At 37.4% G+C, this 16,522-nt stretch overlaps 1 protein-coding gene across 4 annotated transcripts in view; it reads right to left on the reverse strand.

Moving 5' to 3' along the window:
* Nucleotides 1-16,522, reverse strand: part of negr1 (neuronal growth regulator 1) — a 75,039-nt gene that overhangs the window by 27,472 nt on the left and 31,045 nt on the right. For all 4 annotated transcript variants that reach the window (XM_077606839.1, XM_077606842.1, XM_077606841.1 and 1 more), the window contains exons 5-7: nucleotides 16,088-16,219; nucleotides 6,946-7,066; nucleotides 5,311-5,459 (exon numbers count right to left, since the gene is read on the reverse strand). In XM_077606839.1, coding sequence (XP_077462965.1) covers nucleotides 5,311-5,459; nucleotides 6,946-7,066; nucleotides 16,088-16,219 — 402 coding nt within the window. The remainder of the gene's footprint in view (nucleotides 1-5,310; nucleotides 5,460-6,945; nucleotides 7,067-16,087; nucleotides 16,220-16,522) is intronic.

Raw genomic sequence — 16,522 nt, forward strand, 5'->3', positions numbered from 1 at the left:
TTGCTTTTATTTAATTTTTGGGTTCGGAGAGTATTGTATAAGATATAAAAAACACACTGTTAATCCTGTCTTAACAATGATGCACCTAATTATGGGTTTATTTGAGTAAATGCTATTTGTTGATCCCACATGGCCCGCACCGAAGTTAGGCGATGGGATGACTTCAGCACTGGGTGGCGTATTCAAAATTATTTCAATTATTGCCAGACTATTGAGTCCTGCTCAATAGTCTGGAAATTACAGCTCTCAACTTGGAAATTGTTATAACAATTAAATAATTGATGGTCTGTTAATTGTATGAAAGTACAGTTTAATTGTTTGCTATTTCATGTTGTTAGACAGTGATATACAAAAAGGAATGTTCTATAATAGTTTGTGGACCAAAATCCAATCTAAAAAATTGAATTTAGCAATTCAACTGTGACCACACATGTATTTATTTATATGATTAACTTATTCAAAGCACATACACAAATTCCATTGTGATGATTGAATATGTATGTGGTGCTTAAGTGTGTATTTGTTTCTCTGTGAACTGTAAAAATTATTCAATATCATTCTTAATTCTGTCCAATGTGTGTATCATCCTGCAAGGCATATACCATGCTCAGTCATCCTGGGATAAACGTTCCTTGCTTCAGGAGATGCTGTAGTGTAGGTGTTAAATCTAAAGCCTGCTGGGCTGCAGCAAGAACACATTGTCACAGTACCAAACGTTTCCACTGGAAAAAATCCTAAATGCAGGCATTTAAATAACTAAATGGAGAAATATTTTACTCTGCTTTTAGAATATATATTTACATGTCCTACATATTCATTCATTCATTTTCTGAACCATTTATCCTCACAAGGGTCTTGGTGGGTACTAGAGCCTATGCTAGCTGAATTCGGGAACGAGGCGAAGGACCCTCTGAATTGGTGGCAAGCCAATTGCAGGGCACGAGCAGACGGACAATCATTTACGCTCACACCATACCTAGGGGCAATTTAGAGTGTTCAACCAGCCTACCATGCACATTTTTGGAATGTGGGAGGAAACTAGAGTACCCGGAGAAAACCCTTGCACCCGGGGAGAACATGCAAACTCCACACAGCAGGACCAACCTGGGTTCGAATCCAGGACCCCAGAACGGTGAGCCCGACGCGCTAACCACTCAAACGCTGGGCTACCCTCACACATATTTAGGTGTTTTAAAATAAAATAAATCGTGTCAAAGATTTAAGAAAAACAAATAATCTTCTTTATGTAATAATTCTTATGTGATGGACATTTTCCGCTAAATGAAAACAAATACGATCACTAGAGTTTTACCCAAAGATGAGTGCAACTTAGCAAAACTGTATTTTTCAATTCCCACTTAGGTTCATCATGATTTGCTATTACAAGTTTTCACCTTTGGCTATCATATCTATGCTCCTTGACTCAGACACAATCACATGGCCTGAGTAAACAACATCTTGTCAGATGAATAGATATGTCTCAAAGACACGTAGTGATTTATAGGTTGGAGAAACAAAGACAATGCTCATTAACCAAGTAGAGAGCAGTGTCTCTCCCGTCTGAGCGAGACAGGGTGTGATGGAGAGAAAGTGAGTTACTACTTTTTTCCTCATCAGTCGCTTCTGATTACTGCTTGGGGGCTTGGGTATGTGAAATTGGGAGGGAGGAGAAAAGGAAGGAGGAATTGAAGTCAAAGGTATAGAAGAAGAGAAATCTCCTCTGGGGCTAAGCCGAGGTGAGCTGAGGGGATAAGAGCTTGACCAATTAAGCTGGAGGACTTCTCAGAAAATTGGAGAGAACAGCTTCCCCCAGCTTCTTCTCATCAAATTTTACTTCTATCCAGCCGCTGAAATGGGAAATCGAACTGTAGTAAATGTGGTTACCCAATGGAAGGATGAAATAACAGAAGCGGTGAAGAAAAGAATAGAAAAAAACTCAATACCTCAATCACTACAATACTGTTCTTTTGACCCCACCCATATTTTTGTGAACACTTTCAGTAGTGTGAAGTCATTTATAAAGGACACACACAAAAAATCCCTCTCTCTCTCTCTCTATATATATATATATAAGTATATATATATATATATATAAGTATATATATATATATATATATATATATATATATATATATATATATATATATATATATATATATATATATATATATATATATATATAAACATTTTATCTAAAATTGGGTAAAGTGTAATATAGTCTTTTTTACATATTGACAGTATGAATTAACAATCTTCTCAACACAACAGCTGTATACTTGTTCCACTTTATATTCAATGCACTTTATGATGCTTGGTCAAATATGCAAGTCTTGTTCCCCTTCCCATCTTGCACATCAATGGTTATCGACTTGTTCTAAATTAGCGATCCAAAGTCACCTGCGCTTTCACCTCTGATTTCTGTTATTTGTGTTGTGTACCTGTAAGAATGCAGTACAGTGATTGCTTGGCATTCATCCTTACAGAAGTGTCCTCTCTTTCATTAGTAGAGATCATGGGAGAAGAGGGGGTAAAATGAGACGCTTTTGTGTATTTGAAAGGAGAAAGTGGAAGAGTGAGATGATGATACGAGATACGAAATAAGACCAAAGTGACACAATAAGGCATGAGAGAGGCTAACAGTCAATGTAAAAAAAGTCATGAAGGTAAAAGGGAACTAGAGTGGTTGAAATAAAGTTGTGGGCAGTTCTAAATGGTTCAATTTCCTCAAACTATGGTGAGGCATAATTTTTCTTTGCCCCTTGAGGCTTTGCTGGCGTCACATTTAGATCATCCATTGGAAGATCTGAGATCTTTTGATGTTCTATGTGCATACACAAAAAGGATGTGGAGCGCTCCTTTGCCAACAGCAAATGCTACAAAAATGTATTTTTGTATTCCCAGTCCCCGTCCTGCGAGAGACTAGTTTATTATCTAAGAGTGTTGTGCAATCTGGTGAATAATTTAATTCACCTGTTCATACATTAAATATATATATTTTTTGCCTCATCTTCTCTTCACACCATTGTTCATCTATCCTTAACTGCACTGCTTCTATCAGCTTGGCGGGTGTATGAGCTTGACAAGAAAACTGGATATGCCTTTCAGGTCATATTCAACAGAGGCTCAAGAACACGTTTCTGGTAAATTACCATTTTTATACACTCAAATACCACACTATTAAACTCAAACCTAATTAATTTTTGGATGAGCCATTAACTTGAAACATATGTACATATATGCACTTGTCACAAAAATAGACAATGGAAAAAAATATAACAAATGGGTTGTAGCTATAAATTTATAGTCACCCGTTGACAATAAAGTCAACCAAATTAAATGACAAATGAAACATTGTACAATGTGCTATATTTGTTTCTGTCTGAATATGTGTGTATAAACCATTTAGTTAACATGTGGACTATGAACACAGGCTATTAGAACCATGGAATGGATTTGGACATTTAAATGTATGCGCTGTGAAAATAAGGGAAATTTATATTTTCTTCTCATACCTTGCAATCTTTTTAATTTTTTAAATTTATTTATTTATTTTGCCCTGGTATAAATGGTTTGGAAAATGAATGAATGAATTTATTTTTCCTATAATTTATCAATCAATGGTAAACATGTAATTTTCTTTACAGTTATATTTAAATACTACGGCAATACGTACTTTGACTATAATGCAGTCACGTGGCACAGAGTACAGCCTTGTTGCCGCAGAGAAATCAATGACTATTAGTTTAAAAATCAGCAAATTATTGTGTCTGATAGAAAAGTGGCCATATTCTCAGATGCTTCTAGTTAATAACCCTAAGATTGAGTTATATAAAAAAGGATAGATGCAATTCTCTTTTTTCAGTTTCAGGGTATTACAAAGTTCTCCTCAATGATACATTATTGCTATTTCGGGAAGGGGATAAAACGATGCCCTGTTTTTTTGCAGTATTTGTGAGATAGTTTTGTACTTTCCTCTGTAATAACCACATTTTTCTATGACTCGTCTTCCGAAAACTTGGGAAAGACTTTGCTCTGCTTACTCTAAAGAAAACTGTCTTGACAAATAACTGAATCTACAGAGGACGGGGATATTTAAAAAAATTCTAGGTGTGGACTCTCAGTACATCCAGGCTGAAAACTACATCTATCAACATATCAAGCTTTCTCTCTTGAAAAAAATTTGGAAGACACTTCGGAAACTTTCTATAGGATGAATCATCACTGTCAGTGAAGGATGGCAAATAATGTTTAAGACCTTTCCAATGGCAACAGCAATTAAAATGTAACACTTTTCACTCATAAGGAGTGACAAACTTGCTCATTATGAACCGTGTAAGATTTTTCATAGTTTATAATTATCTTGCAGAAAACTGAATTCATTCCAACAAAACACTTGCATCTTTTGAAGTCTTTTTGTTGTCTTTTTCATTTCAGACAGCTCTGGTAATTAAAGGTATTCGAAAACCAACCACACATTGCTTAAGTCATCTAAACTTATGTGATAGTCTTGTTGACTCATGCAATATCCAGTCCTCTGACAATTCGTACTTCAGCAGTTCGACTTTTGGCATCATTCACCTTTTGAAATCATTCATTCATTTTCTGAACTGCTTTATCCTCATTAGGGTCGCGTGGGGTCCTGGAACCAGAGGCGGGGGACACCCTGAATCGGTGGCTAGCCGATTGCAGGGCACAAGGAGACGGAGAACCATGCATGCTCACACCCATACCTAGGGGCAATTCAGAGTGTCCAATCAGCCTACCATGCATGTTTTTGGAATGTGGGAGGAAACCGGAGTGCCCGGAGGAAACCCACGTTGCCCCAGGGAGAACATGCAAATTCCACACAGGTGGACCGACCTGGATTTAAACCCACGACCCCAGAGCTGTGTGGCCGACGCGCTAACATCCCGCTCCACCGGGCTGTCCCCTGTGTATTTTAATTGTGCTAAACTTAAACATGACTATAAATATATGTCAATTCTCATGCACATATAGCTTTTCAAAGCAGACACAGCAACACAGATGGCAGATATACAAGCAGTAAGAGTAGTGACTTGAAAAGAATAAAAGCTGGTGGGGTGAACATACACTGAAAGCTTGGTGCTGAAAGGAACTAGAAATAATATAAGAAAATGCTGATGATAACACAGTGTTTGGGTAACACACTAAAATAGTGGCACAACTGTGTTTCTAAGTAATCTGTTTTCAGATGAAATGCTTACAAGGTCACAAACCGCCTTGGGTAGCCACCAGACGCTTCGAGATCCAGCACAAGAAATAACAGAAATCTGGTATCACGGTACTTACGGATGAGAGGCACACTGGCATTAGCGGTCCCAAGCTTATTAGTGGCGACACAAGTGTAGTTTCCATAACGATCCTCTGTCATGTTGGTCACCGTGAGGACTGATCTGGAACTGAGGTTCTTGATGTCGATGCCCTGGCCCTTGATAATCCTGAACATTGAGCACAATGCCAACACATTAAGCCTTTATTTCTCACCCACTCGCACACAAGACATCAAGGGGGAGGACTAAGGTGTCAAGGACAGCACAAATGTTTGTCATCTTGACACTAAGTAGCACTTCAATACTCTCTTCAACAGACGCGGTTATTCCTTGGTGTGTCACATCAGAAGCCTTGAAGTGGAAGGTGGAATGACTCTGAGGTCAACAAGGGTGTTAATTTGCATAAGAATAAATTGCTTTTGTGGTGCTGTGTTGTAAAATTAACATCCATTCATTGCTCATAATAGTGATTATAACTGTCTTATCCTATGTATTGACAAACCTATAGACATTTTCGTTCATTCAGCTCATCACGACATACCATTGATTGCCACTGGAGCATTCTGGCTGTCGAAGAAGACATTTTGCCTCTAATTCAAGGAGGCTTCTTCAGTTTATCCAACAAGTTAGTTGGGACATCACAGCCTAGTATCTTTCCTTCTCACTCACATCTTCAAAACAACCAGAAAAGTCCAGCTGTGATCAATTCAATGCTCTGAGAAGCTACATGTATCATCCTGATGAAAGGAAGGCCGTTTTAAAAAAGGCTCATGTAGTAGCCAAGTGCGCTTGTCTCTTTTTTGAGTCAACATTAAATACGTCCACACTCCTCATTCAACCTGAAAGAAATACCACCTTGACATAAGCACACAAGACTACCTGGCCTTCATTCAAAGCACTGACAGATCATGAAAAGGAGTTTGTCAAAGACAGTTACCACTTTTCTAGTAGTGGCAAACTGGCAATAACACTCAACTGGTGTCAAGGATGTAAAAGACACAGACCAAAAGAACATAGAAAACAAAAGTAGTCTTCAATAAGTCATTCTTTTTGATTTTGTACTGACTCTAAATGTATGTTCTTACTGTATTAAGAACTAAATACTTGTGCCATTTAGTGTAAAAAAAGATTAAATGAAAATATTGCAGACTAGACAAACAATGATGTCAATCCAAACTAGATATCACATACATAGTATGCAGCAATTTTGTTACAATATTGGACCCACAAATGTTATTAAAATATTATTTGAAATATCATATTCATTAAAGTCCTGTGATACTGCCATAAGAAACATTCAAATAAAGCATAACCTAAATTAAAAGATCTTCTGTTCCACCTATCCTCAAGTGTCACAGTGCTGCTGAAGCCTTTCCCAGCTAACAATGGGCAGTATGTGGGGTACGCCCTGAATTGTTTGCCACACAATAGCAGGTAATATAAAATATACATGTATTTATTGTGTGTACCATTGATCCAACTTAATATTCTTGATCTTGGACTAAATCCTACTGGACATGGAGACTACATTTTTGAGGTCACAACCCCAGAAAAAACACTTTTGCTCTGAATTAAAGCCACACGGACAGACCTTGCAACATCGCAAATGGTACAAAGCTAAGTGACCATCAATGTTAGAGCAATCTTTGCTCACCTTTTCTCCCCTTTGTACCACTCAAAAGTTGGTGAAGGCACAGCAGCAGCCTCGCACCTCAGCAGTGCAGTCCGTCCCAAACCAACTCCATGGCTTTTCATCTCATGGATGGATGGAGAAACTGGAAAAAACAAATAAACAAACACATGTTAGCAAAATTATTTCTACTGTCCTCAAAATGTAAATATTAGTGACAACAGAATTGAGTGCTTAAACTGGGTAGTTTGAACAAGGAAATATTACAGCCTTTAATACAGATGTCAATCTACACATTTTCCAACTCTTCCAAAATAAGCAGAGCTGAGGAAGAGAGGGCATTCTTTGCCAATGTTTGGAAAATTACATAGCAAATACTTGGGCAGTAAACACCACAGCACTCGCCAAGAAGGCCCAGCAGACGGTACATTTCCTGAGAGTACTAAGCACCAACCTCCTGGTGACCTTCTACCGGTCAGCCATTGAGAGCATGCTGACCTAAGCTTTGTCAGTGTGGCACTCAAGCTGCACAGAAGCAGACAGGAAAAGACTGTAGAGGATGATAAACACAGCCCAAAAGATCATCATGGGGTTTGAATCCAGCTCCCATTTGTGCACATTGCCATTGTGTCCTTGGGCAAGATGCTTCACCTGACTTGTCTATGTGAAACTAGTGCAAGAATGACTGATTGATAGTAGTCGGAGGCACCGATGGACCAAATTGGCTCCCTCACTTCTGTCAGACTGCTCCACCCTATACTGGCCACCACTCAGTCGTAGACTCAAAGATTTATAGAAAGTGAATTTTTACTGTAGCCAAAGAGTTTGCTCACTGCTAACCTATAAGACAGCTGACCAATGAGGTAGGATGCAAGAAATGTGCAGTATGAAAAGGATCCAAGTGAGCTTTTGTGAACATGGACTATGATTGCGTAGGAGAGGCCGAGGGAGGTGACAGTGTGCTCTGGGATGATGAATTTCCTTCCACCAACATTCTCCCGCAACCTAATGAACACACTCATATGACTGGAGTCTGCTGATTTCCTGTCCTTGCATGTGTGCCAATTATATTACTACCTCCTCTTATCCAAGGCTGGGTTGTCTAATCCGAAAGACCTGAGATAGTGACTCAAGTGATGGGTTCACATGGCATATCCTTTCATTTATCACTTTAGGAGGTTTTATATGCCATGCTGAAGGGTAGTGCATGACTGCCCTTCCAGGCTGGCTATGCATGTATATTGGCGAACAGACTTTAAGTATGCATATACTTATTTAAAAAGTAAAGACCTGATCCAAATTCTCATCCTACTCTATTTTACTCCCTCAAGTTGTAGTATGGATTTTATATATTTTGTACAAGTAACAACCTATGCAGTTCTAATTGCCTAATGTAATTAATTGCCAGAAAAGATTCTCTTGGCATAAATGAAATCTACAGGCCAGTTTGATGGGCTTGGTCTAGCACACCGGCTGGAGGATTAAATCCACTGCTGTACAGCATTCAGAATGGTAAGCATCCTCCACTAATTTTACTGATGCAAGGAATAAATATCACAAATGAAAGATACAATTAGTATTGATCGACTGGAAAGACATAGTACACACATCACATGTAGGACAAAATCGATGGCTTAGTAGGTTCTCATAATCCTCCATTGACAGCTTTGTACAGAACAATTGATTATCTGGTGGAGTCACTCAAAGTAAAAATTGTGATGTTGTGGGCATTATTCTGAACAGATGCTATTAATTATTATTTCATTTTTTTTTTAAAATAATTACACATTATTTTAAGAGGCAGTATACATATTTCTTTTTGATGCAAAGTTGTGGTAAATGGTGTTGCTTTTTTGTAATTTGATCCATTCAGTACCCTGGCATTCTTATGAACAATCTTAATTTGTGCTGCTCCACAAAAAAAGGCCAATGGATGTGATCTACTCCAGCATGAGAAGTGTTGAGTTTCTTACTATCATATGTATCATTTATCCATGTTATTATACATTTGCTACCATATATAAATGCTTTACCAGCGCTGGGCTTGCAAACTATATCTTTTTCATTCCTGTGTGAACAAAAAAAATGTAAATGTTAGCTATCATATAAATAATGAAGTGGATACCATTATCAATCTCCTCCTTCAAATCAAAATGCAGGTGTAAAATGATCACTGAAAGGCCTTTGGCTCTTGAACATTGGCCCTTTCACAGTATTACATAAAGAACCATATTGACATTCCATATTGACTTTATTTTATTCTGAAAATCAACTGAATACTTTTTTCTATAGCTGCCCGCATATAACGTGCTAAACTGCATTGAACTTTTGTGTTGTGTTGAAGCATCCAGCAAAAATAGAAGCCTTATCTGATCAACCCAAACAAATTTACATTTGAATCATAACAACATATGTTGCGATATGCTGGGATAATGAAAATCTCTACTTTTGACCAAAAATATATATTTATACCGCCCACGTTTCACCCATTAATTTTTTTATACTACTCGTTATGATTACACGTCTATTTGAGCAGACTTTAGGCTTGTTATTAACTCAAAAAAAGTCACCATGTGGGTGTTTCTCATGCTATTTGCTTTTGTTATCTGGATTAGTGTCCTTATCAACGTTTTCTTTTTCACACCTGTCTGAGATTTCAAGGTGGGCTGCATCAAAGATCTTAAAAAATAGATGTGCCAGTGGGGTACCCTGTTCAGATTTAGCATTTACTGATCCAGTGAGGGGCTAAGCATATATATTACCTATTATCCTTTCTCTATCAAGGGCACCTTAAATAAAAATTTACCGCAAAATATATCTAATCTATCTATTAGACTATTTTAAAACAGTTCATGTGAGAAAATGTTCACCAATGTTCACCATTTTTGGACTGTTCAAAGTGAATATAAAAAGAAAAAAGAAAAGAAAAATACACACTAGGGTCTTATAGGTTGTCCAGAGTGTAATTTGACTGTATACACATCAATTCAATTACTTTTTCCAAACCTGGTCCTACCACTCAGCTCTGAGAAGGACAATAACATCTATTAAAATCTCTAATTTCTGATAATTCCAACTTCAACTTGATGTCTTATATCATTACATAATGAGAAAAATGCCTGCAGTGATTGAGGAGAAATGCAAAGTAGTCCCTAAAATTCCTAAAACTCCAATAAGTCAGATAATGTAATGGCCTAAATGCTATGGTAGTGCTGTAAATCACATTAATTCATGGCGAAGCTAGAGGGGATCGGGGTGTTTTTTTAAACCCAAGAATAGCAAGCACACCAGATACACACATGCAGCAGAAAAATATGGGCCCAGTGGTAATTCCTGATGACTAATGGCCAGTTGCGTGTCGATTACAAACTAAATTCCCTTGCATGAATATTATGCTGAGCTTGTCAGGAAAACAAATACAAGGTCTCCCTCCAACTGTGCATCCCTGCAAAGTGAACAAACACCTGCATGTTAATGATTAGTAAAATCTTTGACCCTCAATGTAATATTCATGGCCAGGTCGTGTTCAGAATGCATCAAACCTTAATATAAAATCACTCACCTTAAGAAGCCACATGGGACGATTAATGATTAATTGGTGTGTTTCAATAATGAGGGACATAAGTCTGTATGCAGATGTCCAATGTGTTAAGATGAATGTAGCCTCCACAACTGAGTTAACAATTACAAAAACTGTCACTAAATTTGCTATTTTGGAACTGTAAAACCTAAATATTATATAAGTTGTACTACATCCTTTCGAAAAAAATATCAGGTAGAATGTGGCTACAATTTCTCCATTGTCTGCTTTTCGCCCAAAGGCAGCTGGGATAGGCTCCAGCAACCCCCGCAACCTTTGCGAGGCTACTCGGTATGGTTGATGAATGAATAAAAAAAAAAAAAGAATAGTCATTCAAATGTACGTGACCCCCCAGTAAATGGAACAACTCATATATTTTCAAGGGCATATGCTTAGATATTCTTCTTGTCTTGACATCGAGTTGGACAAAAACGTATGCCCAGAAAACTGCTGAGGTTTAATTTTCTAACTATTGGCTGCTAAAAGTACCTAGAGAAGACAGGCCTTTTTAATTAAAAGATCAATTAACATCCCTATCTCCACAGTCAGATTGTAAAATGAGTTCTCACCGTAATTAAGAAATTGACTAATCAGTGCATGACTTTTCAGCTTACACTTTGAGATACTGTTCCCAACTTCCATTTGTAGTGTTCACTGTCCTCTCCTTTTTCACCATCTTTCATGAAATGCTCGGCCGCCAATATTCATACATTCTATAATATTTCTCATCATTAAAAAAGAATAAATATTGTATTACTTCTGTTTTATTTAATGGAAGGCATATTACATGAAGACTAATTAACATTAAAAGTAAGATGTTACTTGTAGCGAGTATGCAGAATACAGACTCCATTAAAATTGAAAAGACAGCCAGGCAAAATACAAGGTAAAACATATTAACTTGTAACTAATTAACTATAAACTTAATAAAATAAAATAAAATTAAAATGTTATTTTACAGCAACTGGCAACAGGATATGTAGATGAAGCTGAAAGTGACTGTGTCAATACTCTGAAGCGGAACTAACAAGACAATTTAGTCTGCAAGAGATCAAGATTTCGCTCATTTAATCATGCCCTGAATGCAGCAAGAAATCCAAATAGCAGTGATGATGAGAGCTCTGGAGAGATGTGGGGAGAAAGATTTACATCCCAACATCTTGGGGGGAGGGACTCTACTTACAATTGGATCAAAATCCATTTCATTTTATTCAATAAAATCCATTCATATATATGAGTTACAAGCCTCTCTATTAATAGATACTGGTACTTCCAATTGGTGTCCAATTAGATTTCCCCAAAATCCTGAGTGTTTTTAAAATGTCGTGCTAAAGTTACATATTCTGGCTGTGTGTTTACGCCTGCAGACACGCTTCCCGCGGTATGAGACTTTAACAGCTGGAGTAGCCTTAAGTGGCTGCATCGGAAGGAATCCAAAAGTAAGCACAAAAAATAAATAAGAGAAGAATGCACTTGGTTACTTTACTGGAAATGTGGTGAAAGCTTGGGCAAATTGTCAAATTCTATTTCGCAACATGTTGCACTTCCAACTTCACAGATGTATTCAATAAGGAGTAAGCCTCCGAAAGGCGGAAATAATGACACAGGACTCCTCTCACCTCTGTCATTCAGTGTTAAACCTGTTGCCATGGGTCAGTTGCAGCCACGACAAACTGTTTCAGGGACAGTTTCTATCCAACAGGTATTTGGGTCCTTTACAAGGGCTGATAATATTACTTAGTTCATCTGTGTATTCTACCTCATAGGTCTGTGCCCCTCTTGTTTAAACAAGCTGTTACATTGTATTTTTGATTGTTTGCTTTTTGTTTATATATTACATTTTATGTTCCATTGTTCTTTATTAATATTTCTTGCACTGACTGGGGCTAGTGACCAATTCAGGGTGTACTCGGCCGAATGCCCACAGTTGGCTGAGATAGGGTCACCCCTGCGACCTTTGTGAGGATGAGTATGGAAAAATAAATGACTGTTCCTGCAAAACAACTCAAAGTAATATGGATAATTGAATATGATATACAATTCTACTATATGCATGAAAAATACATCACACATCTCCTTTAAGCTAAAAGAAAGGTAAAAATAAAATGCTAACCATCAAGAGGACACCATGTTTTATTTATTTATTTTACATTATTTCGACATTAGATGGCAAATAATGGAAATGATCCTTCTGTCATTATGAATTGTGTCTTGGCTACTACTGGGTCTACTTGGCAGACTACTTATCTATGTTGACTATGACTTATTTATTATGCGAACTACTTATTTATTTACTACTTACATATTCTCATTTGATTTCATTTTCTGAACCGCTTTATCCTCACGAGGGTTAAGTGTCCAATCAGCCTACCGTGCATGTCATTGGAATGTGGGAGGAAACCAGAGTATCCAGAGAAAACCCACGCAGGCCCGGGGAGAACATGCAGACTCCACTCAGGTGGACTGACCCAGGTCCCCCACTGTGAGGCCGACGCATTAACCACTCAACCGCCAGGCCGCCTACTTCAAATTGATTATTTATTATTATTATTCAAATGTTTTTTTGATTGTTGTTGTGTTGACTACTTATTCATTGATTATTTATTATAATTTATTGTTATTATTTATTGATTTATTTGTATGTCTGTTGTTGTTATTTGTGCACTTCGAGGTAAAGCTTTAAATCTCATTACACTTGTATCATGACAATAAAAGCATTCAATTCATATCAATTCAATTCAATTCGATCTCCCAGAAAGTTTATATAATGATCACTGACTTTGCTTACATTCAGGCATTTTGTGCCAAGAACATGAGCCAATAATAAGTTGGCGTTGGGATAAAATTAAGTAAATATCAAAAGTGGGTCATATATCACATTTTAGTTGGTTTAGAAACCCCAGTGAAAAATATTTTAGCTAACCATGGCTTTTCAGCAATCTGAAGATTAGTGTGAGTCTCTGGATGACTGCCACCTTTCACGCTTAGCAGATAAAATCATTTAGCCTCAAATCATTCACCAGACAAGTGCATAATGACAAGACCAAAGGCAGCTGGAAATTTAATTAACGTGGCAAGCAGTGTGAACATTTAAGAAATTTAGACAGCTGTTAGACAATGGACTCACTTAAAATATCTCAATTTGTATTATAATGCTTCATGTCATTGAAAACCAAACGACAGGCTTAGTGTTATTAGGTTTCAAAAAGGCTTCATAAAGGGACTTTAATTTGCTTTCCATAACTTGGGTATTTTAATTATTGGCGTTAATCTGTAATTAGCCATGAGATTAACTACATTGTGATCTCCTCCTTAAATACATAAATAAATAAATACACGTATATTGTTTGAAAAAGAACAAAAGCATTTTGCAACAGTTCATTTGCAGTCAATGATATCTTACTTGCTCTCTATATGTCATTTTGGGTTTTAGAAGAAGCAGCGAGAGATTCACTTGCTTGAAAATATATCCATGCTCTTGCATTTTCTTTCCATGAGTTACAAGGATTGGAAATAGTCCAAATGCGTTCTCACAGAATAACAGTTGGAAGAGAATGAAGAGCAGGAGGCAGTGATGATTGTTTACCATCTGGACTGACACATCAACTGTCCAACTCATTCCCCCTGTTCCTGTCTCATGCAATTATGTAACCAAAAAAACAAACAAACAAAGAAATCAGGGCAACCATCATTTGAAAAAAAAATCATATGGGTTTGGAAAAATCTGAAATAGGAGTGGGAAGGCCTTTGCTTGTCATAAATCAACCAACCTTTCATGTACTTTTGAAAAAAGGAAAGGTAGATTCATGTTAACCATTACTCAAACATGATGTCAGAATCATAAATATTAATGTCAAAAGAGTCTGAGCCTGAAAAATACTACATATATGGGAAAACTTTTTTCAAATCAGCTAATCAAAACTGTATATTGCCACAGAGCACCCACTGGGCGGTGTGGGGAATATTTGTGATGTTTTATTCAGTAAATATACTCTCTCCATGAGAATACTTTGTGTTTTTAGGGTTATGGGCAACGCCATCTCATGCTATTAACAAACAAATACTGTATTTATGTATTCTTACATCAACATAGAAATGAGTATCACATTTTTTTAACGCTCATCAAGGTGCAATGATTGAATTCTTCCTCTATCTCCCCTCTCCAGGTGGGCAGATGGTGCAATCGTCGAAAACGAAAAATATAGCAATAAGACTTACTGGAAGAACCAAGAGTCTGACCAGGACTGTGTCCATTCATCCTTTATCATGAGCCCTACCTGGCAGGTATAATGGGTGCTGGCGCCTATCATAGCTGACTTTGGGAAAGGGGGACTACACGCTAAACTGATGACCAGTCAGTCAAAGAGCACATAAAGAGACAGACAGCCATTCATATTACATTCACAACATTACAGATCCCACAAAGAGCTGCAAAGAGCAATTCTCTTTTCCAATAACCACAAAACAATAAGAACTGGTATCCAATGTGCCAATTCATAAATCAGCAAAAAGAAAAAAAATCCAGAGAGTCTAACCATTGTGTAGTAAATCAATAAAAAAAAAGAATGAGTAATTGGTCTGTGGCAGCAACATTTTGACATTTGTCAGCATTTGATAACTCGGGCTAGGAAACACTGTCTTAACAGTTGGGGACGGACAGTTTACCTGCACTCAAAGTATGAGCCTGGTCCTAAATGATTGTTGGTTTGTCTGACAGTGGAGATTTCCTCATCAGCTCACTCAATTTGAATGGAGAAGTCACGCCTAAATGTTTCATCAGCCAGCAATGTGCCTTATTAAAAACTGTGAACATAATTTCTTGTGGATTAGTGAAATGGTGCTTGACAAAATGTCATCCTTGAACCAGTCTCTCAGCAGGTGTACCTAACTGTGATATAAAATCCAAAGATTCAGAGCCAAAGCATAATTTGTACCATTTATCTAACTAATAACATTAAGTATTCTTATTCCAATCCATTTATTAGGTATAAATCACCAGTGAGCAGTCGTGGCTAAAATTGACTTTTAATTGCATGTTATGTACATCGTGACAAGTGAAGCTATGTTCAGATCTTGCTAGGAGTTTTAAAATTGCAAACTTTTCTATTAATTTGGGCAAAAGTAAGACTGTGCACCGGCTATGTATGCGAAAACCCCAAAGAATAAAACTAGGAGCACTTTTAAAAAGTAAGACAATGGTATCATTTCTTCTCACGATTCTGAGTTGTGCTTTTTCTGTGACCACAGCAGCTAAAGCCCAGTATCATTCATTAATGTCAAGGCTCCTCATTACTGTCTCCTCACACTTTTGGAAGACTCATTAACTGCATAATGGAATAGCGCTTGGAACAGTCAGACCGTCCCTTAGTGTGAATTAATCACCTATATGCACAGACAAAAAGGGACTCCTCACATTAAATATTAAGAAATGTTAAGCATTCCACTTCTTCGGCAACTTTTGGAAGTTGCAGTTTCTGGAGGTGTATCATCAGGGACATGACACTGTGATCATTGAAACCTCCATGCGTGTCTTATGAGGCAGGGAGGCTGGTGTGAAGAATGCAGCAAATAAAGATGTATACTTACAGTTGACTGTGACTTTCACTGTTTTGGTGTCAGGAGAGGCGATGTCATTTAGAGCACTGCATTCGTAGTCTCCAGCCTGGTCCCTTGTGATCCCAGTGATGTTAAGATATTCTCCGCTGTCATACTTCCTAGCTGCAGAAAGAGAAGTGAAGGTGCTTACTGGATGTCTTTAAAGACACACAGTACAAATGCACTGCAAACTCAATATAAAGTATAGCTATCATCTTACAGTTATCCACGGTTTATGTGAATAAGTCTTCAGAAGCAATTCAATAAAGTGTTGTAATAAACTCTTGGTGACCTTCCTTTCGTCATAAAATAGTACCAGATGAGCAGTGCACTCATGCACTTGCATTGATGTTGTGCTTGGAAATTAAATGTTGACATCTCCTCTAATTTACTCATGATTAACTCAATGTCAGAAAATGCATTTAC

This window comes from Stigmatopora argus, chromosome 8, assembly GCF_051989625.1.
Source record: "Stigmatopora argus isolate UIUO_Sarg chromosome 8, RoL_Sarg_1.0, whole genome shotgun sequence".
In the NCBI taxonomy this organism is placed as follows: Eukaryota; Metazoa; Chordata; class Actinopteri; order Syngnathiformes; family Syngnathidae; genus Stigmatopora; species Stigmatopora argus.